At 47.7% G+C, this 18,076-nt stretch overlaps 1 protein-coding gene across 5 annotated transcripts in view; it reads left to right on the top strand.

Moving 5' to 3' along the window:
• Rtca (RNA 3'-terminal phosphate cyclase) overlaps positions 1 to 18,076 on the top strand; it is a 129,565-nt gene that overhangs the window by 53,497 nt on the left and 57,992 nt on the right. For all 5 annotated transcript variants that reach the window (XM_065441049.2, XM_065441047.2, XM_065441046.2 and 2 more), the window contains 2 exons: positions 13,226 to 13,353; positions 16,283 to 16,341. In XM_065441049.2, the coding sequence (XP_065297121.1) occupies positions 13,226 to 13,353; positions 16,283 to 16,341 (187 nt within the window). The remainder of the gene's footprint in view (positions 1 to 13,225; positions 13,354 to 16,282; positions 16,342 to 18,076) is intronic.

Raw genomic sequence — 18,076 nt, 5'->3', positions numbered from 1 at the left:
TCGCTTTCGCTGTTGGCACACTCAACACTCAAATGTAGGTACCCTACTGCCTGATCTAAAGCAGAACTGAAAAATTTTAAACCATCAATTACAAAATCTGTTCCTACCATCGGGTGCTTTGCAGATTCAGCTATGAGCCACAACAAAAATTATGCCTCTACTTGCCTCGAAGCAGAGATATTGCTGCCCCAAATCATCAAGAAATAGAAAATCTGTGTTTTGAAAAAACAAGAAAAAAAGACATAGATTCACTTGTAATCAGAAGCACAGAAAAAATTTTGCAATATTTTGCAGTGAAAATAGTTAAAAGCCACCAGGAACATAGTCGATTTGACTACGGCCACCAAAAGGTGGCAAAAACATTGTTTAACGCCGTTCGCTGATTTCTGGTGGCTTGTATTGCGCGCGGCAAGAACGTTCACTACGAACGGGTTGCACTGCTAGAGATGCGTCAGCCCTGCTCCTCATCCACGTCAGCAATCCCTGCTTATCTGGCTTCGCCTCCTTTTTTTGCATTTTCTCTCGCGCTTCACATGCTTCACACATCATGTGTCCACTCCCACTTTGTTTCACTGATTGGTGGCGTCTTCACGTATTCGCACATGCCTTACTGGTCACTCATGACACGGCAGCTTACTGTCACGAGGCTTTGAGCTATTGCCTGATTTCCTGGAACATCTGTCCTGGTGCTTTTAAACTGTTTTTGACCACCAGTATACTGAATGTTGTGGTGTATGGTCCCCTGGCCATTTGTAGTGAGCGCATGTGCATCTGTAAAATGGCCCCGAAGTATTGCACAAGCCACAGCTTTGTAATGTGAAACTATTTCATGCATCCGATCGTAGTGGGCGACATGTGAAAGTGGCTCACACTCGGGGCCTTCGAAGCTGCCTCTGGAAATTGGTTCAGTATTCTGTGCCCCCGATGCTGGCAGTGTCTGTTCAGTTAGCTCTGATGTTTTGAGAGGCTGCAGTTCTGGCAGTCTTACAATGCTGACCCAAAAGGGATTCAGTGAGTGCTTTAAAAGGTGGGCATTGTTAGTGGCATGTTCACAGCGCACCAGTTGTCACAGAGTCTGTGTCTGAAATGAGAACAAGTGTGCAAAGGGGGACATAGACGAACCATCCTTGCAGAAGAAGACAAATTGCAAGAACGTCCCATGTACAAGTATGTTTCAGGCAATGTTATAGGGGCCAAGTAAGTAAAAAATGAAATATAATACAGTTGTGAATCTTGTGAAAGTCATTTTTCTTATTTTGAATTCTTTAGCGATTTCGGGGTTTACAAAACCTATTGTTTCCATATTACATTAACCAGATTAGTATTAGAGAGTTCTCTGGGGCAAAGTTTTGTGCAGAGTACAACATATGCCCTATTTCAGAATTTTGCTTTTCTCTTCACTGAGAAATGTAATTTTTAAAAATAACGGTGTAAGTGCAAGAATAGTGGTCTAAATTTGTAAATCATTTTTTATAGAAAATACTCAAATGTTAAAGTAGTAGTGCCACGACTGCACACCTTGGTTCCATCTAAAATAATATGAAGTGAAGGGAGATCAAGTTTTCTTATAATTTTGCAATGATAGATTTTATGAACTATCACAGTCATTTACACATTTAAAGAGACATAACTGCTTCAAGAATTAAGCAAGAGCTATGATGTTTAGTGCGGAGCCTTATCTGATTGCCATAAAGAAGGTGTAGAATTTTTATTGAAATCAAACCTGTTTGTGAAAAATTGTGTATCTTGACCTGTGTACGGCGCTTAAAGTACTCTTTCCATGCATAGTGCTCATTCTGTCTTAAGGAAAGTGTTCCAGCAGCAGATAGTGAGCTTACCTAATGGGCTGTGCTTAGCATGATCATTTGGACAACTGTTTGAAGTGATCAAGGGCGTTGACCTTTGTTTTGTAGTCATGCCGTTGCTTGAAATGGGGGTGGGGTGCCCTGCAGCTGCATGCATCTGTTCACTGCTGTGATGCTTAGTGGAAGCTTGCCATCATAGGTTGCCAAAATAAGGAGAGCTGAGATCCACTCACGAAATACATTTTTCCTTTCGGGCTCACTCAGACTCTCACTTGTAAAAATTAGATCACCTGACTTGCACTCAGCCTTGTATATATAGATGTGTGGACATAAGCAGATGGTACCATATTTGATTCAGGCTCTAATTTGCTGGGACTTGTGCTCATGCTCACCTTTCTGCTGAACTTACCCCGCTGTTGTATGCATGTGTATGGGGTTAAACTGCAGGGACTGCATGCTTTACGACATGCAAGCACTGCATGTAAACTTTATTTTCAGGCCATCATCACCACTGTTAAGTAACACTGCATTGGAAAAAGATGGAGGAAAACGTGTCACTAGTGTCTCTGCGTAGTGTTGTGGCCATGGCTGCACATGGTAAAAGTTTATGCGGAACGTCACAACCTGGGATGAGGCTAAGGTTTAACTACTTGTAGCCCTTTTAATATAGTGCCCTGACATAACATTCTTCTGAGAAAGTATTCCATATAGTTTCAGGGACTCTTTAAGGGTGCAGATTGTTATCATATTGGCTGGAGGTTCTAATTAGTTTTGAGCACGAGTTGTACAATGTTGGCATCAAGACTAAGCTTTACACTTTCTGCTCATGAGTTATTACTTATATTGCAGTAGTCAAAGAGAACGTTGGGCTTTTCAGATGCCACAGGGAAATTTCACTGGTGTGCCAAAAGGTGCGGTAGATGAGTTCTTGTCCTCATTAAGTAAGGCGTACTTAGCCATTTTGTGGAAGCATATGATGTCTTTCTTGCAGATGGATTCCAATATCTTGCAATAAAATAATACTCTCTTGTATTTCAGCACATAGAAGGAACCACAATTGTCAGGTTTGCTACACTTGTCTCTGCAAAATGTGTGTAAACACTGCCATGTTTTCAATGTGTTTGCTATTTAACACCATCTAAAGTGCCACTGGAAGGTATGTAAAGACTGGTCAAGTCGATTGGTCATGTGCTCTGAAAGTTCCTGACCACACCGGAAGGATGAAGTGTGCCTGACATCTGATTGGAATCAACCTCTTTTCATGTCAGGCAGGAAGCATGACTGCAAAAAGTTAGTAAATGCTTAGTGCTTGGAAGAGTTCACAGTTGGGACTGAGGACTAAATATCAACCAGTGGCATGAATAAACAGTGTTTAGAAGCTGCTTGAGGCGTGAAGTTGGTGTTGGATGGATTAGGCAACCAGAAGCATGGCGAGTCCTTGAACTTCACAGTTATTGAAGTGAGCACAACTTCCAGATGTGTTCAAAAAATTATCACATGGCAACTTACAGTGTCGCATACAGCAGTAAACATTCAATTACCAGTGTGTAGCACACAGTCACAACAAGAAGAAGAAGAAGAAGAAGAAGAAACTTTAATAAAGAATAGTCCGGCAGTTCTTGCCGTGGTGGCCTCAGGTGACGGCTCGAAGTCCTTGGACTCGAGCAGCATCTTCGGCTTGCCGGACGGCCCAGAGCTGGTCTGCCAGCTCTGAACTTCTGATAGCTGCCTCCCAGCGGCGGCGACGCCTACGAGAAGGTCCCCGGCGGCCCCCGCATCCGGGGCAGCGTCGGGAAGAAGCAAGCTCGAGCTTTCTCCTACCCTGGCAACGGCCGCGATTATGGACGCGTCGCCAACGGAGCTGGATTGATTACCGTTGTTGCCGGCACACTCCCAGAGCATGTGTCGCAGCGTCGCTCTCTGTCCGCATGTTTTACACGCGTCTGTTGAATATAAACGCGGATAGCAGTGGTGTAAGATAGCGGGGCTAGGGCCACAAAGAGAGAGAGAGAGAAACGTTTATTAAACGAAACAGTGTCCCGAGCGAGGCCGGGTATCACCCTAAGGTGGGAGGGCTCCTTAGTCCAGGAACCCTCTGGCTTCGACTGCCCTCTTGGTTCTGGCGACGAGTTGTCGCTGGTCTTCCAGGTCCCCGAGGGTTAGCTTGGCCTCCCACGTTTCGAATAGGTCGTTTGCTTCTATTGCTCGTTTTGCGTGCGCTTCTGGTTGCATTTCGCTGCCTTCCTGCCACGGGCATTCCAGGAGCAAGTGTGCCAGAGTGTCGGGTACGTTGCAAAGTGGGCAGAGGTAGCCGTGGAGCGTCGGGTAGAGGCGATGCATTATCGTTCCGTGCGTGTACGTATTACTTTGCAGGCGTCTAAGGATTAGGCTTTCTTCTCTGTCGAGTTTAGGGTGCGGTGGAGGGTACACTCGACGCTCGAGCCTGTAATGTTGCAATATGGCCGAATAGTTGGTGGATACGGCCTCCGCCTCTTCTGTCACGGGTCCGAGAGCGCGTGGGGAGAGGGGAGCCCGGCTGACGTGCTCGCGGGCAGCGGCGTGGGCCGCTTCGTTCCCCTCTAGGCCCTCGTGTCCGGGTACCCACGTTACGCAGGTGTACGGGAGCGGAGTGCTTCGTCTTTTTAGTATCTTGAGTGCATCGGCCGAGATGCGGCCCCTCAAGAAGTTTCTGCAGGCGGCCTGAGAGTCGGTGAATATAACCGCTGCATCTGTGCATGTGGTGGTGGCGAGAGCGATTGCCGCTTCTTCAGCCGTTTCCGGGTTGCGTGCCTTGATGGTTGCCGATGCTAGCTCGGAGCCTTGGGAGTCTACGACGCTCAGAGCGTACGCGTTTCGATGCGGATACTTGGCCGCGTCGGTGTAGCGGGCATTCGGGTCATGCCTGAAACTTCGTTTGATGGCGTTGGCTCTAGCCTGTCTTCTGCTCTTGTGATATATGGGATGCATGTTGCGCGGGACACGTGCGATGCAAATGCACTCTCGAACGTCCGGTGGTATTCGTTCTTTCTTGTCCGTGTCTGCGACATACGTCTCGCTGTAGCTTAGGTGTCGGAGTACTGATCTCCCTGTGGGCGTGAGCTTGAGTCGTTCCAGCTGGCTGTTCTTGTGCGCTTCGGTGAGCTCTTGCCACGTGTTGTGGACGCCCATCTTAAGGAGACGTGATGTAGAGGCCATGGCGGGTAGTCCCAGGGCGACTTTGATTGCCTTCCTTATCATGATGTTCAGCTTTTCTATTTCAGCGTTCTTTAAAGCCAGGTACGGCATTCCGTATGTGATGCGGCTGGTGAGGAGCGCCTGTATTATTCTTAGAGTGTCTTGCTCCTTGAGCCCGCTTCTTTGGCTTGAGATCCGTTTGACGAGGTGCATTAGTTGCGAAAGGGTGCGTTCTAGTCTCGGTAGGCTGGCAGCTCCCGATCTGTCTTTGTGGATGTGGAGTCCAAGTATTCGCATAGTGTCGACTTTCGGGATTATTGTCCCGTTGAGTGTGATGCTGGGGTCAGGCTCTTCGTAGTTGGGTGGTCGGCCTCTCGTTCTTGCTTTCAGGATGAGGTGTTCAGACTTCTCTGGGGCGCAGCGGAGGCCGCAGTTTCGGAGATAGCTTTCGATGGTGTCGACGGCTTCTTGTAAGCTACTTTCTTGCCTTCCAACGTTCGTAGCTCTGGTCCAGAGCGTGATGTCATCAGCATACATCGCGTGACGCAGATCTGGTATGGTCTCGAGTAGTGGGGGTAGCTTGATCATAGCTACGTTAAAGAGTAGCGGGGAAATGACCGACCCTTGCGGGGTGCCTCTGTTTGGAAGTAGGAAGCTTTCACTGTGGATGTTGCAGATTCCGACTGTTGCCGTGCGGTCCATCAGAAAGTTTCTGACGTATGCGTAGGTCCTAGTGCCGCAGCCGGTTCCTTCGAGATTGTTGAGGATCGCGTCGTGGCTAACGTTATCGAAGGCTCCCTTGACGTCTATTGCCACTATGGAGTATTTGCTTCGATTGTTTAGGTGATCTAGAAGGCCTTCCTTTAGTTGTAAGAGTACATCCTGCGTTGAGAGGTGCTGCCTGAAACCGAACATGGTGTCTGGTAGGTGGTCGTTGTCTTCTAGGTACTGGGTAATGCGGTCGTGCACCATATGTTCGTAGAGCTTTCCAGCGCACAAGGTGAGGGAGATCGGGTGTAGGTTCTCCAAGCTGAGAGGTTTGTTGGCCTTGGGGATCATGGTGATGTCCGAGTGTTTCCACACAGCAGGCAGTTCTCCTTTCTCCCAGCACTCATTGTAGTAACAGAGGAGAGCCTCGGTGGCCTGCTGCGGTAGGTTGCGTAGGTGTTTGTTAACGATCCTGTCTTTACCTGGGCTGGTATTTCTAGTCAGCTTGGATAGGGCTACGTGGATTTCGGCCTGCGTGAAGGGTCGGTCGAGTTCTGGGTTCGGTTTTCCAGAGTATTCTTTGCTGCGAGTTGACGTGGTAGAGGGTGCGTCTCCGCATAGTTTCTTTTGTAGTTCTCGCGGGAGGTGTTCTTCTGATCCGGCGTGGTTGTGGATAAGACTGTGAAGATGTTGCTTCTGTTTCGTTTTGGTGGGTTCAGTGGCCAGGAGTGCACGTAGGAGGTGCCAGGTCCTCTTCGTGCTCAGAGTCCCCTGTAGCTTGTCACAGAAAGCGTGCCAGTTCTGCCTGACGAGGTGGTCCGCATAGTCTTGAGCCTGCTTGGTCAGGAGAGCGATACGTGTTTTTAGCTTTCTGTTAAGCTTTTGTCGCTTCCATCTCTTCAGGAGGCCACTTCTTGCCTCCCAGAGATGTAGGAGGTGCGCGTCGACCGCGGGTGTATCGGCATCCAGTTGTATGATCTTGGTGTGACGTTCTGCTGTGTCTAATACATTTTTGAGCCATTCGTCAATGTCAGTTATGCTTGCTCCGGAATCTAGCTTGTCCCTGAAGGATTTCCAATCGGTTAGCCGTGCAATTCCGGTCTTGGTCTGTTTACGGGTGTGTGCTACATCTAATTGGAGAATATGGTGATCGCTACCTAAGGTTTCCTGGAGTCGACTCCACTCTGCCCAGGGGACGTCCGCAGTAAAGGTAAGATCGGGGTTTGTGTCCCTGGAGACGCTGTTTCCAATTCTCGTGGTCTGGAGGGGATCATTCCAGAGGGTGAGTCTGTGTTGCTGTGCGGCATCGTGCACTCTAGCACCCTTCTTTGTGGTGGTATGATAGCCCCATGCCGTGTGCGAGGCGTTAAAGTCTCCCACTATGACGAGTTGGTGTCCATTCGTGGATTTCCTCATTTCTCGTACAAAGTGATCGAAGGCCGGTAGCTGGTCGCGAGGCGGGCTGTATACGCTGGCCACGAATAGGCTTTTCTGCGTCTTTCGTTCCGGTAAAACCTCGATTAAGGTGTGTTCGGTCTGGGTGTTCTCTATGTCATGTTTTTGGGCTGTCAGAGTTTTCTTCACCAATATGGCAGTTCGTCGGGTTTGTGCATATGTGGCGTATCCTTGCAGTCGGACGTTCTGCGTGTTGGTTTCCTGTAGTGCTATGACATCCGGCTGGTTCAGCTTGATGAATTCTTGTAGATTGGCGTGTCGAGGGCGGTATGATCGGCAGTTCCATTGCCATATGCGTATAGTTGACTGCTGGTTCTTTGCCTTGTGGTTAGGGATCGCCATCGTCGATGGATTCGAATTCGCGTCGGCGATCGCGAGTGGGCGAGACCGAGCAGGAATCGCTGTGGCTGTTCGCCCGTGCCTTCTTCCGACTCGTGGGGCGCGAATTTTCGAGCTGTGCCTTGGTGATGTAGTTGTTCTTCACATGCGCGATAAAATTGTTGAGCTGTGGTGCGATACCATCTATTTTGGCGTTTAACGTGGCGATCTTGTTCTCGAAGGTAGCGGCTGTTTTTTCGACTGCTGATTGTACAACTTTTTCCATTGTGGCATGAATGTTCTTCATAAAGGCTTCTTGAAATATCAGGCACCTTGCATCTACTATGGCTTCAACGTCGGCCTTGGTCAACGTCGTTCCCGACGCTCTGTTTGTTTTCAAGCTCTTGGCATTTTTGATGCAGCTTGTCTGTGAGTTCTTGTTGTTCTTGGCATTTTTGAAGCAGTTTATCGGTGAGCTCTTGCTGTTTCTGTTGACTGCGGAGTAGCTTGTCTATGAGGTTTTGCTGGCTTTGCAATTGGCTGTGCTGATTCTCCAGTTTGCTCTGCTGGTTCTGCTTTTTGTTTTCTAGGACCCGTATGACTGCGGCTTGGGCTGATGCATCCAAGCTGCTCGTACCACCCGAGCCGCTCGAGCCGCTTACCGCGTCGGCGTAGCTCGCGCGCTTGACTGAGCGGGAGCGAGAGCGGGAACGTGAGCGCGAAGCACTTCGCAGTATTGGCTTGGAGCTGCTGCATCTAGGGGAGCTGCTCGCGCTGGTGGCCGAGGTGCCCAGCTCCGGGAACTCTTCACTGCTGGAGCTCCAGCGGTTGTCTCTTTCTTGTAGTCTGTTAAGCCGCTGTTGCCGTATATTGTAGGGTGGAGGACTTGGCTTCAGTCTCTTCTTGCACTCTGTACTTGCAGTTTCATGTGCTTCTCCGCAGAGCTTGCAGGTCGGTGTGCAGTCATGGTCTTGTGCTTGTCCAGTCTTGCCGCATTTGTAGCAAAAATCTGGGATCGGTTTCGGACAGACGTCTTGGCGGTGTCCCATGTTGCCACAGGTGCGGCAGTACTGCACTGACTTGCGATATGGTCTGCAGCGGAAGTCTACGCTCTGGAAAATGATGTAGAAGGGAACATGCGGTCCTTCGAAGAATACGACTGCCGCGGTCGACTGACCCATCATTCAGGCGTGAAGAACGGTGTATCGTGCCGGTGCTCGGATTCCTGCCATAAGTTCTGCGGTGCTTGTTCCTGGTATGAGGCCATTGATGACGCCTCGGGAGACGTCGTCAGGAGTTCGTATGTTGCCTTTGACGTTGTGGTAAGTGCCTCCGAGCTGTATTCTGTTGATGCTGACCAGCATCTTTGTGTCTTCCTTGTCGGCCGTGCTTGCGATGATTAAATTTTCGATTCTCTGTACTTGTACGCGTACTTTGTCATTGAAATCCTGCTGTGAAAGTCTACTCGCTCTACCGATGGCGTGCACGACTGCGACGGTATTCCATTTGGCGAGGTCGAGACCTGCTTGCAGGCGGTAGACGATCTTAAAGTCGTCAAGTGGCAGGGGCGGCATCCTGGGTCTGCGTTGTCGCTGTGAAGGTGCTGCATTGGGTGTTTGCTCATCGGTTGGTTTTTTTGCCGGCGTCCTTGAATTCAAGGTGTCCTTCTTGGCTTTCTTGTTTCTTGTGATCCAGGCGCTTTCCGCTTCGATTGTTTGGCCGCTTTCTGCATCATAGTTCCAGGTACCTTCCCCGGTGTTTTCTTCCGTCCTGTCTGTTTGCATTGCATTCGCTTCATCTTCTTTCTGGTTTGCCATTTCGCTTGCAGCAGCTGCCTCTCGGCTCATCGTAGGGACTCTTCGCCGCGGCGTGGGCGAGCGCTCGTGTGCTCGTGCTCACGCGGCGCGCGGAGCTGGTTCTGGCGTTAGGCTTAACCGGGTGGGCGGGCGGTCGTCGGGAATAACACTTGATATCTTGTGATAAGGTGCACTCACCCGAAAGCGGCTAGTGTCCGCCGGTTTCTCTCGTCTTGCCGGTCGCACCGGTGCAAAAATTTGGTTCGTCACTGGCCTTGTTCCGGGGTGAGAAGCACGAGAAGCGGGAGCCCATGTGAGAGATGTCGGTACTCCACGGCCCCCTCTAGGGCCACAAACCAAAAAAAATTATATGTACTTGCACCTTTAAAAATTTCGCTATCATCAATCTGGTTCAAAAACCATGTTTCAATAGGGATAACTGTATCTGCTAAGCATGTATTGATTAAAGATGATAATTTGCACCTGTATAGACAAGAACGGCACCGAGAGCGGCGCTGCTGCGCCGGCGTTGAGAGCGCCGCATGCGGAGCAAAATTCTATTAGCCGGTGGTACCCCTCTCCCATCTCTCGTTCGCGCCGCCTTGATTGCCTCCTGCACTGCGCGTGTTTGGGCACGTTTCGCGCCGCGCGCGGTGTGTGCGCGTGGACATTTCTTTCGAAGGGCGGTGTACAGTCTCTCACACATTTAGGGGAAAACTCGAAGCGCATTGCATCGCGATGCGGCGAGCGCTTGAGTCAAGCGGCGGCAGCAGCTCGCGCAGGTGCTCGAGGGGCGGGATCTTGAACGGCGTCGTCTGCTACGGCGACGCACGCTGGCCGCATTGTCGAGAAACGTTCTACTGTCAGGTGCAGGGCGCTGATCACATCGTTACTGCGTGAAAGGAGCCGGTATTCTTTGCTAAGCGTTGCGCGACGCCCACTGATACGCCTCGAATGTAAGTTCATCGCTGCATGGCAGTCATAGACGACGTACTGATTCCATACATTCTTGACGGCCCGTTTCTGGAAGGCGACTATATATTCTAACGCGATAGGACGCCGATCCACACTGCTCGTGCTGTGCAAGAACTGCTAGAAGAGCGCGCAGTCACTCTCTTGGAGCGGCCGCCTCAATCCCCGGGCGCCAACATCATTTAAAATGTCTGGGGCTCGTTGAAAGTATCGCTGGCGCAACATCCCCTCTATCATTCGCCTGAGGATAGGCTTCGATCCACCATCGTCAGTGAATGAGACGTGCAGCGAATGAACACATCCCTGATCAAGTCATTCTACACTTCACTGCCTTCCAGGATGAGCGCTGTCATCGCTGCCGCTGGGGACATGACGAGATACTAACTGAAGTTCCGAGCGTGACGTGTCCAATTCCCCACCGGCGGGCAGGGTCTGTCTGGTGTAGCGAAAGATTATCGAGAAAAATCACTTCCAGCTCATTGTCTGAACCTAAAACGTTCATTTAATCGTGTCCGTTTGTTTCACCGTGTTCGACTCCCATTGTTGAGTGCTTTGTTTTCCTTTCGAGTCAAACAAAGACTGAGCACGTTGCGCGCACATCTTGGTGCGTTTTGTCGCTGCTCATTACGGTAGCACACACAGTGAAGAAATATACGTGCACACGCTCAGTACTCCGGCCTTTCGAAAGAACAAATGAACCATGTTGTCAAAAGAAGTTTGTGGAACTCCATTATCGCCAATGAAGGATCAGAGTGTGGCGACGCACAACGTTTAGTAAAGAATATCAGCTCAGTTTCCGCAGTACCGATGAAATCGGTGCATTGCCCCTGACAGTACCACGCTTCCCGAAAATGCGGCCAGCGCGCGCCGCCGTAGCAGACGACGCAGATCACGACACTGCCCCTCAAGCGTGTGCGCCTGCTCGAGCTGCTGCCGCCGCACGACTCCATTGCTTGCCGCATCGCGACGCAATACGTTCCGAGTTTTCCCCTTAGTGTGAAACAAACTGCACACGCTATATTTGCCTTTAAGAAGATCGGTACGCTTGACGATTATTTTTATGGCTGCAATGCGGCGAAACGGCAGCGTCTGCTTAACCATGTAAGGGACGCTGAGCAGGTAATTGGAAACGACATCGTATGTGCCGCCGGAAAAATCGTCAGCACATACGATGCGGCACATACATACGGCACCTACGAGCTAAAGTCATTTTTGCAGTTTCTCACATTATGTTTGCTACAAATCCGTGTTGTCTCTGATGGCGACAACGGACTTCTATCGACACTGTGCGGAAATAAACAAGATATATCGCTGCATAGCACAAGTACGACATGCGCACACAACTTTAACTAGCACGTCCCCTACAATATGGAATAGAGGCAGCAATGTAGACAGCTTGGTCATTTTTTAACAGTACTCAAGAGACGGAAGTTGAAAGTATTATTAATCATTCCTGCTTCAGCAATGCCGGCGCGACCAAGACGCGGGTGTGTATCGTCCAGTAACCCGATCGATCGGTGCGGTGGTGAAGCAGGAATGAACTCCAGTCATGTTCAATGCATCATGCACATATTCAATTTCTCGGCACGCGTGAACTTCGGCCACTGCTAGCGCATACAACAGACGTGGTTTCCATTCTTAGACAGCGCACACACAAACGAAACACGAGAAAGAAGACAGGACAAGCGCTCGTTTAACTTAAAGTTTTTATATGAATAAAAGGATTATGTACCGAGTAATTATTAATTTCACGTGGGTTACATATAGAAACCGTCATACACTCAGGAGTGATCAATAAACGAGCTCGCTTCGTTTGCCAGATGTTTACTTCGCTCGGCGCATAATCATGTCTGTCGTCTGCTTCTTTCGTACCATTTTCTTGTGAATCGGCAGAATTTCACTGGTGGCATGAACCTTTTCATGTTTACATTGCTGTCGTGACAGTTAACAACACAATAATAATTTCCGGTCATCCGAAGAGGCGCCGTCGCAAACATGAGACGTTTCGCGCGCAGCGCGAACTGAACGCGGGCGCGACCGCGAAGGGAAGCGGCGACGGAAACCACCGTTGGAGATGAAATCGTGCCGCCAGGGGAGAAACGAGCGTTGGCGTCTCGGGCGAAACTTGGCGTGCGCTCGTCTATTAAGCATGTATTGATTAAAGATGATAATTTGCACCTGTATTATGCATTGAAAAAAGCAAGTTTCTTGTTTGGATTTTTATTCGGCTGCAATGGGGCTGCGTGTGTGCTACTCATGTCTGCAGAAGGATGGTTATTACCAACAGGAGCGACCACTAAATCAGCCATGCAAGGATGACCCCATGCAAAATACTAATACAAATAACATTTATTAATAATGCACAGCTTGTTCAGTTCAAGTGTGAAGCACTGGCCACCCTTTTTGCTGCTCAATGAGCTTGTTTTGAGATTAAACTTGCTAAAAGCCTTTAGCATCAGTGACGCCTGTCTTGCAAAACTTAGTTCTTTTAAAGGATGCTTTCTCTAAATTTCAGTGAAGAAAATTTGAATGTTATTTGTAGGATTCTGAGTGTAATTTGAGTGCCTCAACAAAGCGCATGTGAAATGCTCTCATTAGAAAAATCTGAGAAAGTGAATTGTGATTGTACAACTGAAATAACTTTCGGGCAACCAGTAGACTAGTATTAAGCTGTCATGTCTTGGCTCGTTGGGTTAAGAACTTATTACTATGGTTCCATGACTAACAGCGTCGCTTTCAACAGCAGGCAGGGCACATCATGCTAAGATGAATAAAATTGAGTAAGTCTTGTTGTCATAACCAATGTTCCATTCGTCCCTGGTTATGCATTAGGTAGGTCAAAAGTTTCTGCTCACCCTTTCCTATACCACCGTATAGGGTAGCAAACCAGGGTTGAATTCCCTGCATTTCCTCTCCTTGCTTTCTCTCTCATCATCGCAGCATAGTCCTTTGCTCATAGGTGCTGTGTAGCAATGTCTTGTTCTTTTTGTTTCATAGGTGGCCCACATGATGGCCGACAGTGCAGTGAACATCCTGAGGGAGCAGTTGCCATCCTCTGTCGCTGTCTCAGTGGAGAAACTCAAGGAATCTGAGGCAAACGCATTCGGCACAGGAAGTGGCATTGTGTACGTTTTTCGCTCTTAGCTTTAATGTCCCATTCACCTTGTACAGCAGCGTCGCTCAAGTGGCTTGGTCACCTCCTATGTGCTAGGCTTCACTGCAACAATTGCGACATGAAATCACTTGCTGCTGTGACGTGATGATGACGTGCATTAGTGATAACCTGCCATTGCCTAGCATTACTTGGTGGGCATTATACTTTGTGAGCAGTTGTTTGAGCTCAGTTTTCTGACCTGGTAATTAAGTCCAAGCTTAAGTGAGCCCTGGACCCGAGTCTTGGGCTGTGGAAGACAGCTCCCAAAAGTGTCACTGATCTTAAAAATGAAGTCGCATGGAGCTTCTTTATCGAGGAAAAGGAAGAAAGCTCTCCCATGTTGGCAAGAAAGAAGACTTCAGTGCACTTACAGCCAGCAGGGGAGTGAAATTTCACGACAGCCTCTTCTGTGCCGTCACTACCAACCGTCACTACCACGTGAGAATATTTGTCAGCTATGGTAGCCAATAACCAAACCTTGTGGTACAGAGAAGCCGGTACAATAGACAAGCTAAGCCCTACGGAATGCTGGGAGCATGTCAGCATGTTATGTCAAGCTTGGGGGTATGTAATCCTGGTGGAAGATCATTGGATTGCTCTAAGCTCGGGTGGTTTTGTTTATACCAGGCACGCTCAAAATGAAACGAGCAAATCTGGCTGCTCTTCAACGAGGTCCATTCTAAGCGTCCAGTGGCGCGCATGAACTCCGACCACTTCTGCTGCTCACTGATGCCGACGGTAGCGAACGAGTAAGCCAGGCGAGCTGGCGATCGCTGGGAAAAAGTATAGGCCTAGCTCGCTGGCCGTTGGATCTGAAGTTGACGGCCCTTGCGATCCATCTGCAGCTCGTAATAAAGCATCTATATTCATCAACACAATCAACGTCTGCACATTTATGTCGCTTATAAGTGACAATACAATTTTCCCGACGTCGTTGGTAGCGATGAGAAGACCGTTAGCCAGGCGAGCCACTTCACAGAGACAATTGTAGTGGCGGCTGCGCTGACTGCTTGTAAGTCAAAATCATGCCATTTATTTACTATTTCATGCAACGTTTTGTGACATGCACACTTTCGAGGTCACTTTTTTCCGAGTTATTTTGTGTCGGAAACAAATTTTAGCAGATATTTTGTGCTGCCGTCAGTGGCAAAAAAAACAGAAAAACACACAGGAATGATCGGAGCGACAATAAATTTGCTCACCGGGCCCGCCCTGACAGCAGCACAAACTCGTGACGTAGCATTTTCTCTGTTTACATTCCTTACTCGATGTCGCAAGGTGCTACGTTTTGTGATTGGCTGCGCACATGCGTACCTTAAGATTGATTTTATATATGTTCTAAGCTATAATTGCCGTTTATATTTTGCAGGCGATGTGTGTGTGCTCACATAAATCGATCTCGCACGTTAGCTCGACTTCGAATTTTCGTGTTAGTACTCCTTTAACGCTATTGCATTAAAAAGAGCAGTTATTTGGCGGTCTCGTGTGCAGTCCGCCTAAGAGTGTCAGAGTTTCTGGCTGAGGCTGTCACCATTGAAAAGACGCTCAAAAAACGGTCCAGCTTGTATGAATACCATGTGACCTCGCCGCCCAAGATCTTCCTACCTTACATAAATGATGTCTTCTGCATAATTCAGCAAGAAATTTCTTCATTCCTGTCAAATTTAATTCAGATTAAAGCGTCTGTCCAATTTATAGTCAAAGGAAGAAAAGACGGTGAGCTACCCTTCCTGGACATCCCCGTGAAACGTGATGGGCACAGTCTGGTATTTTTTGTGTACAGAAAGAGCATACACACTGACAAGTATCTGCATTTTAATTTAGTGCACCCAACGAAACAGAAAAGACCGCCTCCCTCGTCAGCAGAACCAACTGCATCTGTTGAAGCACCAAACGGCAGGGCCGATGACCTACAGGAAGTGCACCAATATCTCTCGGCATGTTGCTGCCCGAGGTTGTTTCTAAACTTGGTGGAATGCCATCTGTGTCAGCCCCCAAGACCTGACCATCTGCTACCAAGGAAGCATGCCTCCCTATTGTACATACTCAGCGGGAGTGAGGGTTTCGCCCACATTCTATGCAGTTACGGTGTCCAGGCAGCTCACGTGCCATAACAAAAATTCTGCCATCGGCTGGTCAACATAGAAAGCAAGCTTCCAAATAAGTTTCCTGGCATCGTCTGCTGGATTCCATGTGAAGACTGTGACTGTGTATACATGTATATTTGCGAGGCAGGCAATTTTGAAATGCAGTTGAGGCAGCATATCAATGATGCAAACAAGAAAAAAAGTCGCATCAAATGCCTTGGCAGAACATGCAGCTGACTTGGGCCACAAAATTGATTGGTATAACGGCAACTTATTGGAAAAGGAAGGAATTTTGACTTCTAGACACCCCTTGGAATCACTTCTCATCCAAACAGCAGACAATGAAAATGACGGAACCCTTCCCCCCATCTACACGTGCTGCTTACATCATATTTTGAAGCCTTATAAACATTGTATCCCACTTCCTTGATTACACTGTGAGCAAGGTTCCCATCAGGGGAGCTGAAACAACTTTTTGTAGTCCTTTAGTCGTTAATGTCCTTCTTTTTACATTTTATTATGATGCCTCCCAAGCAGACGAGCTTTTGTCAAAACCTTGAGTTCATTAAAGGATAATCTTTTATAGTGATGTAACAAATATTATTCACTTTTCCAAAGACTGCAGCAATGGCACTTGAATGAAAAAAAAGGAAGTTGTGTAAATTATCAGGTGCAAAAAGATATCATGATTGCAAAAGCATAAGGATCTAACCCACTGCGAAATTCTAAATTTTCTAACCATGTCTATTCATGAAAGTGTTAATGTCTGATGGTGAATGTTGAACAACCTTTGCATTGTTTTTTCATCTACAGTTTGTTTGCCGAGTCCTCGACTGGGATGAAGGTTGCTGGCAGTGCATTGGGAAAACGAGGTATGTCAGTAACACCAGCAAGTCACTTGGGCACTGTGGATTAAGGATTTGTGATATGAAGCTAACACTTTGAAATCCTCAGTAAAAAATGTGTAATGTAATTTTTAGAAATGAACCAAATATTGAATACTCCACGAGTAGTTTTTCAAATAATAAGCAGCCTTTATCATTGTTCACAAAGAATGACCTTTATGTCTTAGTATAATCCAACATTAGCAAGTTTTTGTCGTTGCATTGCATATTAGTAAGCATTGTTACTTAAAATCATAAATAGGGAGTAAATAAGCAGTTCATTTGCGCACCGAGGATTCATTGGTCGGTTTGAATGGCAGCAGTGTGGCTGAGGAAGTCTGGCTCACTAAGGGATGTGCTGCACTTCACTAAAATGCCTTAATTAATGTCTGCCATCGTTGCCAAAATGAAATTTATTGCGCTTTTCGTTCCAATTTATGCTTGATTATTACCCACAGTTGGCAATTTGAAATATTTGGGAGGTGTTTGTATTTACGAATAGTTACTGTTCAATTTGAATTATTCGTATATGAAAATTTTGAGTGTTTGCACATCCCTAGTGTAATACTTTTGTTATTGTTGTGAATTCCCCAAGTAGAAGACATTTTGAGTGGCTGGTTAAACTAAATATAAGGACATTTGCTCATGCCAGCAGCTCTTATGTAGCCATTTATGAACTCTCACACGGCCCTCAAATTCTGGAACTAAACCAGAACTGATTCTAAGTTCAGTCGTATGTGTGGTTGCCACATGGCATTTCTTTGCCAATTCAGTAGTGGGAATGCTGTGCCAATCTGTGCGGACTGGAACTTGTTATGGATGGGCGAATGGTGAGTGTGAGGCTCGAAGCGAACAGTGATTTGGTCGAATAATTTCGAATTGAATAGTTAAAATAGTATATCACTTATTTTAAAAGATTAGCATTTTTATCATGACCCGACTAATTTACACAACTTTTAAAAAATTAGAACACATGTTGGCACAGAATTTTGTGAAATTGACAACTGTTAACAGTTTAATTTTATTCAGAAATCACACACTGCTTTTCTTTACTGCATTCACAAGTGATCATGCACGAATGCCAGCTGCTCCACGTGGCCTGGGAGCAGCAGTTCCCTCCGGCTGCTAACAACATTTCCTGCTGTTGAAAACTGCCTCTCACTCCTTGCCTGTGTGGCAGGAATCGAGAGGCACTTTTGTGCAACCTTGGCCAGCGCTTGATACAGCCGGCTGCCATGTCTCTTCCACCACTCCAATGGGTTTTTTTGACCTTGAAGCACAGGGGTAGCCAAGTAGTCTGCCACTTGGCAAGGAACGCTTCATGTGCATTCTTTTCACTACGTTAGAGCTTAATGAAGAAAAAACGCTCCACAGAGTGTTATCTGGAGGCCATGTCTGGGCAAACAGATGTCTGGGCACGATCGTGTTGGGCTGGCATGAGCTCATTTTCTGCAGTTGAAAGTGTGGCTTTTGCCCACATTTTTGGCTCTTCAGTGTGGCAAATGTCTTTGTAGCGAGGGTCAACTAGCATTGCATTTGCTGGAACATGATATATTTTTAAGTCAGGGAACCCTGTTGGAAGACTGCACAAAAGGCTCTTTGCAAATGATGCTGCTTCCTCACCTTCCGACACATGCCGATGCAACACCACTTGTGTACAATGCATTAAAGGTATCACTTTGGAAAGTGAAGGGTAGCGGTCTGCGCCCAGCTTGGTTGTTGC

This window comes from Dermacentor albipictus, chromosome 9 (assembly GCF_038994185.2).
Source record: "Dermacentor albipictus isolate Rhodes 1998 colony chromosome 9, USDA_Dalb.pri_finalv2, whole genome shotgun sequence".
NCBI classification, from domain to species: domain Eukaryota; kingdom Metazoa; phylum Arthropoda; class Arachnida; order Ixodida; family Ixodidae; genus Dermacentor; species Dermacentor albipictus.
The sequence above is the reverse complement of the archived record's forward strand: the minus strand, read 5'-3'. Positions and strand labels throughout refer to the sequence as shown.